The sequence below is a fragment of the Hordeum vulgare genome, chromosome 1H (genome assembly GCF_904849725.1).
Source record: "Hordeum vulgare subsp. vulgare chromosome 1H, MorexV3_pseudomolecules_assembly, whole genome shotgun sequence".
NCBI classification, from domain to species: Eukaryota; Viridiplantae; Streptophyta; class Magnoliopsida; order Poales; family Poaceae; genus Hordeum; species Hordeum vulgare.
Genome location: NC_058518.1, coordinates 45,227,554 through 45,243,637, shown reverse-complemented (window position 1 = coordinate 45,243,637; position 16,084 = coordinate 45,227,554). Strand labels below are relative to the sequence as shown.

The window sequence follows — 16,084 nt, the reverse complement described above, 5'->3', positions numbered from 1 at the left end:
TATGATTGGTTTAATTTTCTTGTGGTTATGTTGCTGTCCTTTGGTGCCCATCATATGATCGCGCGCGTGGATCACACCATAGGGTTAGTTGTATGTTGATAGGACTATGTACTGGCAGACTAGAGTGACAGAAGCTTCAAACCTAGCACAGAAATTGATGCATATGGGATTGAAGGGGGACCAATATATCTTATTGCTATGGTTGGGTTTTACCTTAATGAACGTTAGTAGTTGCGGACTCTTGCTAATAGTTCCGATCATAAGTGCATAAAATTACAAGTAAGGGATGACATGCTAGCAGAGGCCTCTCCCACATGATACTTGCTATCGATCTATTAACGTAGTCAATTGCTTAGGGACAATTCCGCAACTCCTACCACCACTTTTCCACACTCGTTAGACACTCGTAGTTGTTTTATTTATGTGTTCTTTACTTTCTTGCAAGCCTATCCTATCACTCCTACAAAGTACTTCTAGTTTCATACTTGTTCTAGGTAAAGCGAACGTAAAGTGTGCATAGAGTTGCATCGGTGGTCGATAGAACTTGAGGGAATATTTGTCCTGCCTTTAGCTCCTCGTTGGGTTCGACACTCTTACTTATCGAGAAAGGCTACAATTGATCGCCTATACTTGTGGGTTATAAATTGTCACTTTAGCATGAGAGAATATATGTTGGTATTGCTGTTCTGATCATGATCATGATGCCTGCATGTTCGTATCTTGTTTTGTCGACACCTCTCTTCCTAAACATGTGGTCATATTTATTGAGCTTGGCTTTTGCTTGAGGACAAGCGAGGTCTAAGCTTGGGGGATTTGATACGTCCATTTTGCATCATGCTTTCATGTTGATATTTATTGCTTTTTGGGCTGTTATTTCACTCCACAGTACAATACTTATGCCTTTTCTCTCTTATTTTGCAAGGTTTACATGAAGAGGGAGAATGACGGCAACTGGAATTCTGGCCTAAAAATGGAGCAAAGTTGAGATACCTATTCTGCGCAACTCCAAACGCCGTAAAAATCAACGATGATTTTTTTCGGGAATTATAAAAAATACTGGGCCAAAGAAGTGCCATAGGGGCGCCAACAGGTTGCCACAAGCCTGCTAGGTGCGGCCACCCCCCTGGCGCGCCTAGGGGGCTTGTGGGCACCCAGCTGGCCCTATGGCCCCCCTCTTCTCCTATATGAAGGGTTTCGTCCGGGAAAAAAATTAGTAGGAGGCTTTTTCGAGGATTTGCCTCCGCCACAAGGCGGAACTTGAGCAGAACCAATCTAGAGCTCCGGCAGGACGATCCTGCCGGGGAAACTTCCCTCCCGGAGGGGGAAATCATCGCCATCGTCATCACCAACACTCCTCTCATCGGAGGGGACTCATCACCATCAACATCTTCATCAGCACCATCTCATCTCCAAACCCTAGTTCATCACTTGTAACCAATCTCTGTCTCGCGACTCCGATTGGTACTTGTAAGGTTGCTAGTAGTGTTAATTACTCTTTGTAGTTGATGCTAGTTGGATTACTTGGTGGAAGAGTTTATGTTCAGATCCTTGATGCTACTCATTACCTCTCTGGTCATGAATATGATTATGCTTTGTGAATAGTCACTTTTGTTCCTGAGGACATGGGATAAGTCATGCTAATAGTAGTCATGTGAATTTGGTATACGTTCGATATTTTGATGTGTTGTATGTTGTTTTTCCTCTAGTGGTGTTGTGTGAACGTCGACTAGATAACACTTCACCATTAGTTGGACCTAGAGGAAGGCATTGGGAAGTAGTAAGTAGATGATGGGTTGCTAGAGTGACAGAAGCTTAAGCCCTAGTTTATGCGTTACTTCATAAGGGGCTGATTTGGATCCACTAGTTTAATGCTATGGTTAGACTTTGTCTTAATTCTTCTTTCGTAGTTGCGGATGCTTGCGAGAGGGGTTAATCATAAGTGGGATGCTTGTCCAAGTAAGGGCAGTACCCAAGCGCCGATCCACCCACATATCAAACTATCAAAGTAACGAACGTGAATCATATGATTTCCCTGAAGTTGATGATCGCGCCTTGCGCGGGTGTTCCTCTTCTGGAAGCACTCAGACTCAATATGACGATCATTATTGCAGTAGCTACAATGTGGGCGGGGGCGAACTGAGCCTCCGGAAGGAGTGGGCAAGAGCGGCGGAGCACTCGAACGAGAAGGGGTCGGTGCAGCAGGTGGCGTAGAAGGAGCCCAAGCAGCAAGCACAGAGGGAACCTCTATTAAACCAACACCACGTAAGCGATTCTCCTGAGCACGAATCTCAAAAAGTGCCTCCATGAGAGAAATATGACCACGAGCAAACAACTGAGCACGCCGGGGCTCAAACTCCTTACGGAGCCGAGACAGGAACTCGTAGACGCGATGAAACTCCAAATTGGCCTGGACAGCTTGGCAACAGGGGCAAGAACGACAACCAGCACTGCGGAGAGAATCAAGCTGGCGCCAGATAGCAAAACTCTGTGCATAGAAATCATCAACAGTAGAGTCACCCTGCTGAAGATCATGCTCCTGACGGATCACAGAGAGGTATAAGGCATCACTAGAGGGCTCATAGCGCTGACGAAGACGGGTCCACATCTCAAAGACAGTAGGAAGGACTAGAAACTCAGAGGCAAACTGAGGTAGAACACTAGCAGTGAGAACAACTGCAGCACGAGCATCATCATTAAGCCACTGGGTGTAAATAGACAGAGCACCATGATACGTGTGAAGAGCCTCCTCATAAGCCAAAACCTTCTCATCATAAGCACGATCAACGGCCTCATCAGCAAGCTTAGCTGCATCCTTTGCGGCCTGATTAGCATCCGCAGGAAGAGCCGATGGCTGCAGCGGAGTAGGGCCACAGGAGGAACCGGACGTGGCGGACAACAGACCTCGCCAGAAAGAACGCCCCATAGACGGATGCCACGCATATGAATGCGCATGAAGCCAACGAACTAGGTGTAGTCAGAGCCATCAAAAATCACTGGGCAACGAGGAACAACAACATAGCCCGAAGCAGCAGACATTTTTTTACTCAACAGCGATCGAGACGGGACCAACATCAACGAGGAACCAACAGTCGTAGCGAGCCGAGCTGGATCCAATCGGGATCGGGACGGGAACTGAGCCGAGCCGAGATCTAGCAGCTGTATGGGGCGACGGCGGGATGGAGCAGCGGTGGCGTGGACGCGAGCTAGGATGGAGGGCGGCGCGACGCGAGGCGGCGGGATGGGGCGGGGCCCTGGCGAATCCGGCGGCGCGACCGGGAGATGAAGCTGGAGTTGACGAGATCGAGCCTTTGATCTGCTGACGAGATCGAGACTTTGATCTGGTGAAGCGGTGACGGGCCGACGGAGATCGATCCTTTGATCTGGTGAAGCGGGACGGGCCAGCGGAGATCGAGGCTTTGATCTGGTGAAGCGGATCCGTCGACCCGACCTGGAGCAGAGCCACGAAGCGCTTAACAGCGGTGACGAGAGACGAGCTCCACGGGCCGGCGGAGATCAAGACTTGAGGAGGAGATCGAGAACGGGCTTCGTTCGGGGAGAGACGGATCAATTGCATGAGTTGCAGCGTGCAAAAAATTGACCTAGCTCTAATACCATGTTAGGAATAAGCAACTTAGTATTCCAATGAGGCCACAAGCCGGTATATATGCATGTACAAATGTGTAACATATGCAGGAAACCCCTTACATAATGGGATAAATACAAAGGGGTACATGACTATTATATATACTCTAACAGCCACCACATTCAGATGTTGATTTCGTGCAATTACCTTGTAACATGCATTCCTTCAAGAATGTGTGTTACATCGTATAATGCACAACAATAACTGGTAAGACAAGCTAAATGGTTGAAATCTCGAAGGTTGCAAGACTTGCATTTCACATGGTATTATAGCATTTTAAATAGATGTACTTCTATGTAGGGCCATAACCAAACTCTCCATATTCAGAAAGACCCCAACTTATGCAAGAATCATGTGCACAAACAATATGGTGCATGCTGCCAGAAGCCATGCAGCGGATGTTCCAACCGCTGAAGCAAAAAAAATATCTATTAAAAAGATAAGTGAGGATAATACTATTTCAATAGGAAGCTGATTGTGAGAAGGGAAACACTTACCTACATACGTCTGATGCAAAAGCATTCGTGAGGCCAGTTGCATGCCGTCTATTCTTAATTTGATCCCATGGCTGAGAGGCTCGAGTCATGCGTGAGAAGCTCACAAACCATCCGGTCTTTTGGTCCACGCCCGTAATCTCGCCCCGAATTAATCACCCCAAATTAATCATCCCAAATCAGCTCTTCCCATCTCTTCTGCCCGTTCGTGCTTAGAGCGGAGCTTGCCATGCGTGTAGGCTGTAGCCGCCCCTTCTCTCTCCCACTACACAAGTTCCTGAATTGTCTATCTTCAGCGTCCGCTCTACCTGGCAAGTACGTCATGCCATCCGGTGACACGCGGGGGTCTGGTAGGTATTGTTTTTTACCGGCAAGGTTGTAACTTTCATCATCATCATCCTTAACTCCACCGGGATCGGCCTGTCCTTCAGCTGCAGTTTTGGCCTCTGATCCACCTCGTTGAAGCACCGTCTCGGTTGGAGAATAAGGCCGACACTACACGGGACTCCCCACCCCATCCTTGTCTGATTTAGGGTTTGGATCATCCCCTTTTGACGCCTTTTATTTCCCGTATTACTAGTGATTCCTAGCATATATTCCCTGAGATGTGTGTTATATCTCCTCTATGTTATAACTTTATTTTTTTAATCACTAAAACACTAGTCGAATTTCTTTGAAATTTGTATGTACATCACTCAAGTACGCCTCCCTAGGTGGAATTTTAGCTTGTTCCTTTTTAGTTTTTCAAGGTTCCAAGTAAGAGTAGTTATGAACTTATGATTCAAATTTACTCTTTTTGTGCTTCTTACCATAATGCATCCACACACAGATATTTTTTGCTTCTTTTGAGATAGAAGATTGCTTTCACTCGCAAAAGAAAATTGGTAATGATTCAATGGTAATGATTTTTTTTGCTTCAACCATTGTAACTGTGTGCTACTTCTATTGTATATACATTTTCTTCAATCATCATCAGATTAGTGCATGCTTCAATCACTATTAGTTTCTGATTCAACCATTGCTAGTATTGCTTCTGTTTGAACATTTTATTATACAACTATTTTGCCTCTTCTAGTAAAAAAATTTATGAGTCACTGACGTGTGTGCTCCCTTCTTTCTCAGAGAATGCTTCAGTTATACAGATTCCCAATTATATGTAATGAGTTGAGTGCAAGAACAACAAGGCACTATCCTAAGTTGTCGCTTATATGTACAACTCATGGCACATGGATCTTGTCATGATAAGACTGTCTAGCGCGTGTCATTATGTCGACCATGACGAAATAAAAATAGTGTTGTAATAGTATTTACTCTTGTTGCAAAAAAGATTTGTAAATCGTTGTTCAGACTGGATTAATATGTTCAATGCTTCATCATTCATGTTGTGCTTCCACGTGTTTCTTTGCGAGGCAAAAAATTCATTGTATGAAAAGATCATTTCGTTTGCACCACAAATTATTATTTGGATGGAAGCAATTTGATAGTCGATGGAAGCAAGAGATTGCCGCTTATGAAACAAGTGAAAATATTTTTTCTGTTGTGATGAAGACAAATCATAATTTGGTTGGATGCAATTCTAGTCGACGAAAAAAATGATAACAATGTTTTTGACGCAAAATATGTTGTTACTAGGAGTTCGTTTTTATATGAAAGCAAATATTAAAAATAAAGCTCGAAGCAAATATTAGTGTAGAGGATACGAAATATCATACATCATGCTTGCTTCCACGTAAAAAAAAGTGTCATGCTACTTGAATAGGGAATGAATCTATTGACATAGGACAAATACGCGAGGAAGACACGCTACCAGGGATCAGTTACCAGAACCACGTAATTAGCGGAGACAAGTAACTACCTAACGCTCAGCCTCCTTCCTACTAGATCGCATTGTCAGCATGGTTTTAATCCTACGGCCACCGACTAGTCTCACAGGAAGCAACCTACCAGTAGTCTGATTGCTAGTGCTCCCCTTGTGAGAATAGCTAACAGCAGAGTGTAGCTACCTAAGACACTGTTCATCACTATGGTGTTTCATAGTTTGTAAGGAACCTTAAATCTCTAACTGGCTTTGGATACATGCACTCATCACCCCAGTTGTTCAACTTTCCCCACATATACAGCTGCCCACGACCTAAAAATCAAACCAAATGACCAATGGTTAATTAATATGTAGCAGTCTAAATATTGCGACACAATCAACAGAACACCAATATGATTGAAAGAGCGCAAGGTATAACAACAATACTATTTTCCAACCGTATGCGATATTGCAATATAAGATCTAACTTGCAGATGAAAAATTTGAATGATTCAGGAATCATAGCATATGCATCCTTTTGGAATGCAACTAAACCCAAACATCATAAATAGTCAACAGAAAATAAAGACTATTGTTCTTCCTTAGTTTGGATATACTTGCCCCGAGTGGTATGTCCATCCCTAAAGCAGGACAATCTGATTTGATGCTCACGGCATCAAGTGACCAGATATTTCCATGAATAATCTTGCTCTACAAAATGCTCAGTGCAATAAAAAAACTGCTAAAGTATTTGATTTGCATATCTGAAAACACATATCACTGCATCTTCAGCCACATCTAGACCCTCTGTCTATAGCACCCCACTTTACTAATAAAAGGGCTGATGCATACACTTCATCCATCCTACTCCCTCTGTTCCTAAATATAAGTCTTTTAAGTGATTTCACTAGATGTCTACATACGGAGCAAAATAATTGAATGTACACTCTAAAGTATGTCTATATACATTCGTATGTAGTCCATTAGTGAAATCTCTACAAAGACTTATATTTAGGAACGGAGGGAGTAGTTTGCATGGCATCCTTGTCTTTTGTGATTTAATTAGACCAGTCATATATAAGCAATGCGCCATAAAAATTATACCATTGAAACCTTTTTTTATGGCAATCTACTATAATTAGGATAGAGGGAGTAGGAAATTATGTATGGGCAGTATGACATGAAAATGAAAATGATAGTGCATGTTAACACGATGTTTTCCTCCAATTGAAATAATTTAAGAGCAATATTATCAGAAAGTACCCAAGTTTTGAGCTCCTTTTCAAGTAGTAACGCACACAGAAGCATACACTTAAAAGGCAACAACGTTTAACAACTTTCAGGAATATGTATGCAAACATAGAGAAATGCTAACATATGGTACAATAATGTTTGCCAGGCTTGAGAGGTTTGGGTCTTCAACAGGCTAAGTTCCATTGCTAACTCAATTGTCCTATGCCATCTCACTTGGATGTCTGAATTGCATAATTAGCTCACCAAGACATGCAACACAAACATAACTAAATATCAACTTAAAGTGCAAGGTAAACTAATCACAAGAGCTGCTTGATACATATGTGACCCTCGGTCAAACTATATTCTCAAAACTGTCTTTTTCTAGTATATTTTGTCATATAGCCCAAGCAATAAACTCCTGTGGTAATTTTAGCCTGGAGTGCATGAGATATATATGGATCATACCACTGGCAGTGCACGCAGAACTTGCAGAACCAGCTGAGATAATATCACTGGGAGATAGGATATTGTTCTTTTGAAATATTTCAACAGGGCGTGGTTGCCACTCATCCTTCTGTTCATTGTGGCCCAACCTACATCAAAGGAAAGTGGACAAATCAACAATGTGGGATACATCATGAATACAGTGAGATACATCATACATGAAAATAATAAGTTACCTTCCATATCCACCAAAACCCGAGCTGGTAAAGCATAAAAAGGAACCATGTGAGAGAACATAAATGTGACACGAAGGAATCATATTTATTTGTGCAGAAATGGACTTCTATACTATTAGGAATGGGCAACTAACATTCACAGAGGGCCTAGGGTCAGTACATATACATGTGGTAAAAGGCAAGAAACCCCTTATACAATGGGGATACATAGTAAAGGGACTATACACATCTAACACCCCCCTCAAACTCATGGTGGGTCAACAACACTGAGTTTGGAGAGAAAGAACCCATGACGCGCTCGAGTCTGTGCCTTCATGAAGAAGTCTGCCAATTGTAACTCAAAGGGCACATAGTGAAGAGCGAGAGTCTGATCCCGCACAGCAACACACACAAAGTGGGCATCCACACAAATGTGCTTGGTGAGCTCATGTTTCACCGGATCTCACGCGATATTGAGAGCACCTGTGCTGTCAGATAGTAGGGGAGTCGATGTAGTAGCAGACATACCAAAGTCCTCAAGTAACCATCGTAACCATATCACCTCAGCTGTCAGCATAGCCATCGCACGCAACTCAGCCTCGGTACTCGAGCGAGAATCTGCAGTCAATTTCTTGGTCTTCCAAGCAATGAGAGAGCCACCAAGAAAAACACAGTAAGCAGATAGCGAGCAGTGATCAGAGGGATCACTAGCCCACATAGCATCAAAGTAGGCGTGAAGCTGTCGTGAGCTGGAGCGGGGAAAGAAAAGGCGATGAGAGATCGTGCCACGAACATATCGTAGAACACAGAGGAGGTGGCTATAGTGGACAGAGGTGGGGGCTGCAACAAACTGACTCAGAATGTGGACAGGATAGGAGATGTCAGGACGCGTAACAGCAAGATAGACAAGGCTCCCAACAAGATGATGATAGCGAGTGGGATTAGGAAGAGGATTACCGTCAGAAGCACGAAGGTGAATGTTGAGCTCCATAGGAGTCACAACAATGCGCTCATCACAGAGAGCGGAGCGAGCAAGAAGATCCTGAATATATTTTTCCTGTGAGATGAAGAAGCCATCAGGGGTCGAAGAAATCTCAATCCCAAAAAAATAGCGAAGGGGACCAAGATCAGACATGAGGAACTGGTCGCGAAGGCGGGCCTTAACAAAGCCAATGTAGTGAGAGTCATCACCAGTGATGATCATGTCATCAACATAGAGAAGGAGAAGAGTCCGACCACGAGGGGACGTGTGAACGAACAACGCAGGGTCATGATCACTAGGAGAGAAGCCCGCGACAGTCACCACAAAGGCGAAATGCTCAAACCAGGCACGAGGAGCCTGTTTTAGACCATAGAGGGAGCGTCGAAGACGACAGACCATACCATCAATAGCATAGTACTCCGGTGGTGGCTGCATATAAACCTCCTCACGTAACTCACCGTTGAGAAAAGCGTTCTGGATGTCAAGTTGAGACACAGACCAATGGCGAACAAATTCCACAACATGGAGAGTGCGGACAGTGGTCATGTGGGCTACAGGAGTGAATGTCTCATCATAATCGCGTCTTGCTCCTGCTGAAAGCCACGAGCAACAAGGCGAGCTTTGTAGCGCTCAAGAGAACCATCGGAGCGAGTCGTAATCTGATAGACCCACTTGCAGGTGATGGGACGAACACCGGGAGGAAGGGAGACCAAATCCCAGGTGCCATTGCACTCAAGGGCAGCAAGCTCCTCGGCCATCGCAAGCTGCCAATCAGGCTGAGTCATGGCAGACCGATAGGAAGTGGGCTCAGCCACAACAGAGAGACCATAATGATCAGGAGAATAGCGATCATGTGGGAGGCAAGGCCGAGCACGAAGGTTATGAATCGGGGGAGTCGTGGAGGGAGGCGCTCCGGAAGTGGAAGGCGCGTTAGTAGGATCATCTTCACTACGAGGGCGGCGAGTGTAGTGAAGAGGAAAATGAGAGACGGATGATGAGGGTTGGGAGGAGGATGGAGGGGAAGGAGCGATGGATGGTGAGGATGGGGAGGAGGATGGAGGGGAAGGAGGTGTCGATGGTGGATGAGGAAGAGTGAGAGGTGCCAGAGGAAGGGGGGAGACAGGAGGCACATAGGAGGAAGTAGCTAGAAGAAGAAGAAAGGAAAGGTCGTCCACAGAATAGCGCGAGGAGGAAGGGCGAGAGTAGTACGAGCGAGACTCATCGAAAGTCACATCACACGAAATGCGCAACTGACGACCAACAGGATCGCAACATCGATAGCCCTTGTGCTCATCACTGTAGCCAAGAAAAACACACTCGACTGACTGGGCAGTCAGTTTGGTGCGTTCTCGCGGGGCAAAAAGGACGTAGCAAACACACCCAAACATACGGAGAGCGGAGTAGTCAGGAGAACGACCAGTGAGACACTCCATAGGAATGCCACCCTGCAAGGCAGTCGATGGCTGAATGTTGATGAGATAGGTGGACGCGGAAACGGCCTCAACCCAAAAGTGGGGTTGAAGAGAAGCAGCGATCATCAGCGCACGAGCCGTCTCAAGGAGATGACGATGCTTGCGTTCCACAACGCCATTCTGAGCATGGGCACCAGGACATGAGAACTGAGGAAGAGTACCCTGGTCCGCGAGAAAAACACGCAACATCTGGGAGATATACTCTCCAGCAGAGTCAACACGAGAAGTGCGAATAGGCATGGAAAACTGGGTGTGAACCATGGCAGCAAATTGTTTGTATATAGAGAGAACCTCGCTACAAGATTTCATAAAATAGAGCCAGGTGTAGCGAGAGAAATCATCAATAAATAGAACATAGTAGCAATGTCCACCTTTCGTATCAAAAGGAGTAGGTCCCCATTCATCAGAATGAACTAAGTCAAAAGGACGCTGAGATACTGACTCACTAGTAGGATAAGGTAATTGAGTATGTTTGCCAAGCCTACAACCATTACAATGTAAGGATACATCTCCGGATACAGACCCTAAGACACCCTGACACACCAACGACGACAAGCGGGAACCATATAGGTTCCCGAATCGATGATGCCACTGTTGAAAGGTCACACAAGAGGAGGCAGCAAGAGCATGAGAACTGGCGGAAGTGGTGGCAGCGGAAGGAACATGAAGCCAGTCAACCTCCCAAAGACTCTCCGACTCACGGTGCCGAGGGCCAGCACCAACCAGAGCCTGGGTGTGAAGCTCCTGAATAGAGCAAGAGTCGGCATCAAGAATAACACGACAACCAAAATCAGTAAGTTGGGCAGCAGAGAAGAGATTCATGGTAAGACGGGGAACATGAGAAACACTAGGAAACGAAAAAGATGGAGTAGAAAGTGTGCCATGACTAGCAATAGGAAGAGGACTGCCATCGGAAGTGAGAACATTAACAGGCAAATCAAGAGGTTGAAGAGAAGACAATGCAGGAGAATCAGAAGACATATGAAAAGAAGCTCCAGAATCCAGAACCCATGAAGATGTACCTGACTGTGTAGGTGCCGATGGTGATGAAGGGGTGGGAGCTATCACAACGGCAGCGGAACCCATCGATGAAGAGCCAGAAGAAGTCAGGAGGCGCTTGAGCCAGATAATGTTCTGGTCAGTGAGTGACGGAGTTGAGGAAGACGCATGATTCACACTGGAGGAAGAACGCCTCTGGTCTCGCTGTTTCTAGCGACAATCAGCCTCGGGGCAGCCTGACCTGGAGCTGTAGCCATAGACTGTATCACGACGCGATCGGCCCTTCTCAACATGAGGAGGGCGAGCAGTAGCCATCGACTGTATCATGGCGGGTGTCGGCAGGAGGGGCGGTGCAGTGGAACGAGCAGATGACACAGGAGCTCGGACAGGCAACACAGAGGGAACGACAAGCAACCCAGCAGACCGAAGGCGAGTCTCCTCAGCACGAAGCTCAGCAAGAACCTCTGTGATAGGAATACGGCCTCGAGCAAGTAAGTGAGCACACCTAGACTCAAACTCGGAGTGGAGTCGAGCTAAGAACTCATGGACACGCTGAAACTCCAAGTCAGACCGGCTAGTCTGGCAACAATGACAAGCTCCACAAACAGCTGTCCGAAGAGAGTCAAGCATGCGCCAGATGGCGGAACTCTGTGTGTAGAACTCATCCACAAAAGAGTCACCTTGTTGAAGAGCATGCTACTAATGCACCACAGAGAGGTAGAGAGCATCACCAGAGGGCTGATAGCGATGAGAGAGATAAGTCCACATCGCTGCAACGGTGCTAAGACCCATGAACTCCGAGGCAAACTGAGGGAGGACACTCGCAGTGAGAACATCAGCAGCCCAAGCATCATCGTTGCACCACTGAGTGTAAGCAGACAGATCATCCCGGTAAACAGAAAGAGCATCTGAATAAGCAGATACCTATTGATCATAAGCATCGACCGCAGCATCATCAAGGCCCTTGGCTATTGGGGAACGTCACATGGGAAACAAAAAATTTCCTACTCGCACGAAGACCTATCTACAAGAGGGGATTTGGATCTACGTACCCTTGTAGATCGCACAACAGGAAGCGTTAAGAAACGCGGTTGATGTAGTGGAACGTCCTCACGTCCGTCGATCCGCCCCGCGAACCGTCCCACGAACTGTCCCGCGATCCGTCCCACGATCCGCTCCGATCTAGTGCCGAACAGACGGCACCTCCGCGTTCAGCACATGTACAGCTCGACAATGATCTCGGCCTTCTTGATCCAGCAAGAGAGACGGAGAGGTAGATGAGTTCTCCGGCAGCGTGATGGCGCTCCGGAGGTTCGTGGTGATCTTATCTCAGCAGGGCTACGCCCGAGCTCCGCAGAAACGTGATCTAGAGGAAAAACTGTGGAGGTATGTGGTCGGGCTGCCGTGGAAAAGTTGTCTCAAATCAGCCATAATACCTCAGTATATATAGGAGGGAGGGGGAGGACCTTGCCTTGAGGCCCAAGGAAGCCCCAAGGGGTCGGCCGAAGGGGGGGAGGAGGAATCCTCCTCCAATCCTAGTCCAACTAGGATTGGAAGGTGGAGTCCTTCCCTTCCTTCCCACTTCCCCTTTTTTTTCCTTTTCTCTTTGATTTTCTTTATCTCCTGCGCAAGGGCCCTCTTGGGCTTTCCCACCAGCACACTAAGGGCTGGTGCGGCACCCCTAAGGCCTATGGGCTTTCCCCGGGTGGGCTGGCCCCCCCGGTGAACATCCGGAACCCATTCGTCACTCCCGGTACATTCCCGGTAATGCCGAAAACTTTCTGGTAATCAAATGAGGTCATCCTATACATCAATCTTCGTTTCCGGACCATTTCGAAAACCCTCGTGACGTCCATGATATCATGCGAGACTCCGAACAACATTCGGTAACCAACCATATAACTCAAATACGCATAAAACAACGCCGAACCTTAAGTTTGCAAACCCTGCGGGTTCGAGAACTATGTAGACATGACCCGAGGGACTCCTCCGTCAATATCCAATAGCGGGACCTGGATGCCCATATTGGATCCTACATATTCTACGAATATCTTATCGATTGAACCTCAGTGCCAAGGATTCATATAATCCCGTATGTCATTCCCTTTGTCCTTCGGTATGTTACTTGCCCGAGATTTGATCGTCAGTATCCGCATACCTATTTCAATCTCGTTTACCGGCAAGTCTCTTTACTCGTTCCATAATACAAGATATCGTGACTTACACTAAGTCACATTGCTTGTAAGGCTTGTGTGTGATGTTGTATTACCGAGTGGGCCCCGAGATACCTCTCCGTCACACCGAGTGACAAATCCCAGTCTTGATCCATACTAACTCAACGGGCACCTTCGGAGATACCTGTAGAGCATCTTTATAGTCACCCAGTTACGTTGTGACATTTGATACACACAAGGCATTCCTATGGTGCCAGTGAGTTATATGATCTCATGGTCATAGGAATAAATACTTGACACGCAGAAAACAGTAGCAACAAAATGATACGATCAACATGCTACGTTTATCAGTTTGGGTCTAGTCCATCACATGATTCACCTAATGATGTGATCAAGTTATCAAGCAACAACACCTTGTACATAGTCAAAAGACCTTGACTATCCTTGATGAACTGGCTAGCCAACTAGAGGCTTGCTAGGGACAGTGTTTTGTCTATGTATCCACACATGTATCTAAGACTTCATTCAATACAATTATAGCATGGATAATAAACGATTAATTTGGTACAAGAATTATAATAATAACTTATTTATCATTGCCTCTAGGGCATAATTCCAACAGTCTCCCACTTGCACTAGAGTCAATAATCTAGTCCTCACATCGTCATGCGAATTACATTGTAATAAATCTAACACCCATACAGTTCTGGTGCTGATCATGCTCTGCCCGTGGAAGAGGTTTAGTCAGCGGGTTTGCCACATTCAGATCCGTATGCACTTTGCAAATATTCACGTCCTCCTCCTCGACGTAGTCGCGGATGAGGTTGAAGCGTCGTTTGATGTGTCTGGTGTTCTTGTGAAACCGTGGTTCCTTTGCTAAGGCAATGGCACTCGTGTTGTCACAAAACAGGGTTATTGGATTCAGTGCGCTCGGCACCACTGCAAGATCCGTCATGAACTGCTTCATCCAGACACCCTCCTTAGCTGCCTCCGAGGCGGCCATGTACTCCACTTCTCATGTAGAATCAGCTACGACGCTTTGCTTGGAACTGCACCAGCTTACCGCACCCCCATAAAGAATAAATACGTATCCGGTCTGCGACTTAGAGTCGTCCGGATCTGTGTCAAAGCTTGCATCGACGTAACCTTTTACGGCGAGCTCTTTGTCACCTCCATATACAAGAAACATCTCCTTAGTCCTTTTCAGGTACTTCAGGATATTCTTGACCACCGTCCAGTGATCCACTCCTGGATTACTCTGGAACCTGCCTGCCATACTTATGGCCAGGCTTACGTCCGGTCTAGTGCACATCATTGCATACATGATAGAACCTATGGCTGAAGCATAGGGTACGGAACTCATATGCTCTCTATCTTTATCAGTTGCTGGGCACTGAGTCTTACTCAATCTCGTACCTTGTAGAACTGGCAAGAACCCCTTCTTGGACTGTTCCATTTTGAACCTCTTCAAAACTTTATCAAGGTACGTGCTTTGCGAAAGTCCTATCAGGCGTTTTGATCTATCCCTATAGATCTTTATGCCTAGAATGTAAGCAGCTTCTCCTAGGTCCTTCATAGAGAAACTTTTATTCAAGTAATCCTTTATGCTCTCCAAAAACTCCACGCCGTTTCCAATCAGTAATATGTCATCCACATATAGTATAAGGAACGCCAGAGAGCTCCCACTCACTTTCTTGTAAATACATGATTCTCCAACCACCTGTATAAACCCAAATGCTTTGATCACCTCATCAAAGTGTTTATTCCAACTCCGAGATGCTTGCACCAGTCCATAAATGGATCGCTGGAGCTTGCACACTTTGTTAGCATTTTTAGGCTCGACAAAACCTTCAGGTTGCATCATATACAACTCTTCCTTAAGGAAACTGTTAAGCAACGCCATTTTGACATCCATCTGCCAGATTTCATAATCGAAAAATGCAGCTATTGCTAACATAATTCTGACGGACTTAAGCATCGCTACGGGTGAGAATGTCTCATTGTAGTCAATTCCTTGAACTTGTGAAAAACCCTTTGCCACAAGTCGAGCTTTATGAACGGTCATATTACCGTCAGCGTCCGTCTTCTTCTTAAAGATCCATTTGTTCTGAATAGCCTTGCGGCCTTCAGGTAGTACTTCCAAAGTCCACACTTTGTTTTCATACATAGATCCTATCTCGGACTTCATGGCCTCGAGCCATTTGTTGGAATCTGGGCCCACCATTGCTTCTTCATAATTCGCAGGTTCATTGTTCTCCAACAACATAATTGATAAGACGGGATTACCGTACCACTCTGGAGTAGTACGCGGTCTCGTCGACCTCCGAGGTTCGACAGGAACTTCATCCGGAGTTTCATGATCATCATCATTAACTTCCTCCTCAACCGACGTCGCAACGACAGGGGTTTCCCCTTGCCCTGCGCCACCATCCAGAGGGATGAGAGGTTCGACAACCTCATCAAGTTCTATCTTCCTCCCACTGAATTCTCTCAAGAGAAACTTCTTCTCGAGAAAAGCTCCGTTATTAGCAACAAACACTTTGCCCTCGGATTTGAGATAGAAGGTATACCTAACTGTCTCTTTTGGGTAACCTATGAAGACGCACTTTTCCGCTTTGGATTCCAGC

At 45.9% G+C, this 16,084-nt stretch overlaps 1 protein-coding gene across 1 annotated transcript in view; it reads right to left on the bottom strand.

Moving 5' to 3' along the window:
* Window positions 1-3,935: 3,935 nt before the first annotated feature.
* The window catches only part of LOC123396367 (protein RCC2-like), a 29,511-nt gene continuing 17,362 nt past the window's right edge, over window positions 3,936-16,084 (bottom strand). Inside the window, exons 11-14 of the mRNA XM_045091325.1 lie at window positions 7,852-7,875; window positions 7,640-7,764; window positions 6,187-6,268; window positions 3,936-4,053 (exon numbers count right to left, since the gene is read on the bottom strand). Of these exons, the coding sequence (XP_044947260.1) occupies window positions 3,936-4,053; window positions 6,187-6,268; window positions 7,640-7,764; window positions 7,852-7,875 (349 nt within the window). The remainder of the gene's footprint in view (window positions 4,054-6,186; window positions 6,269-7,639; window positions 7,765-7,851; window positions 7,876-16,084) is intronic.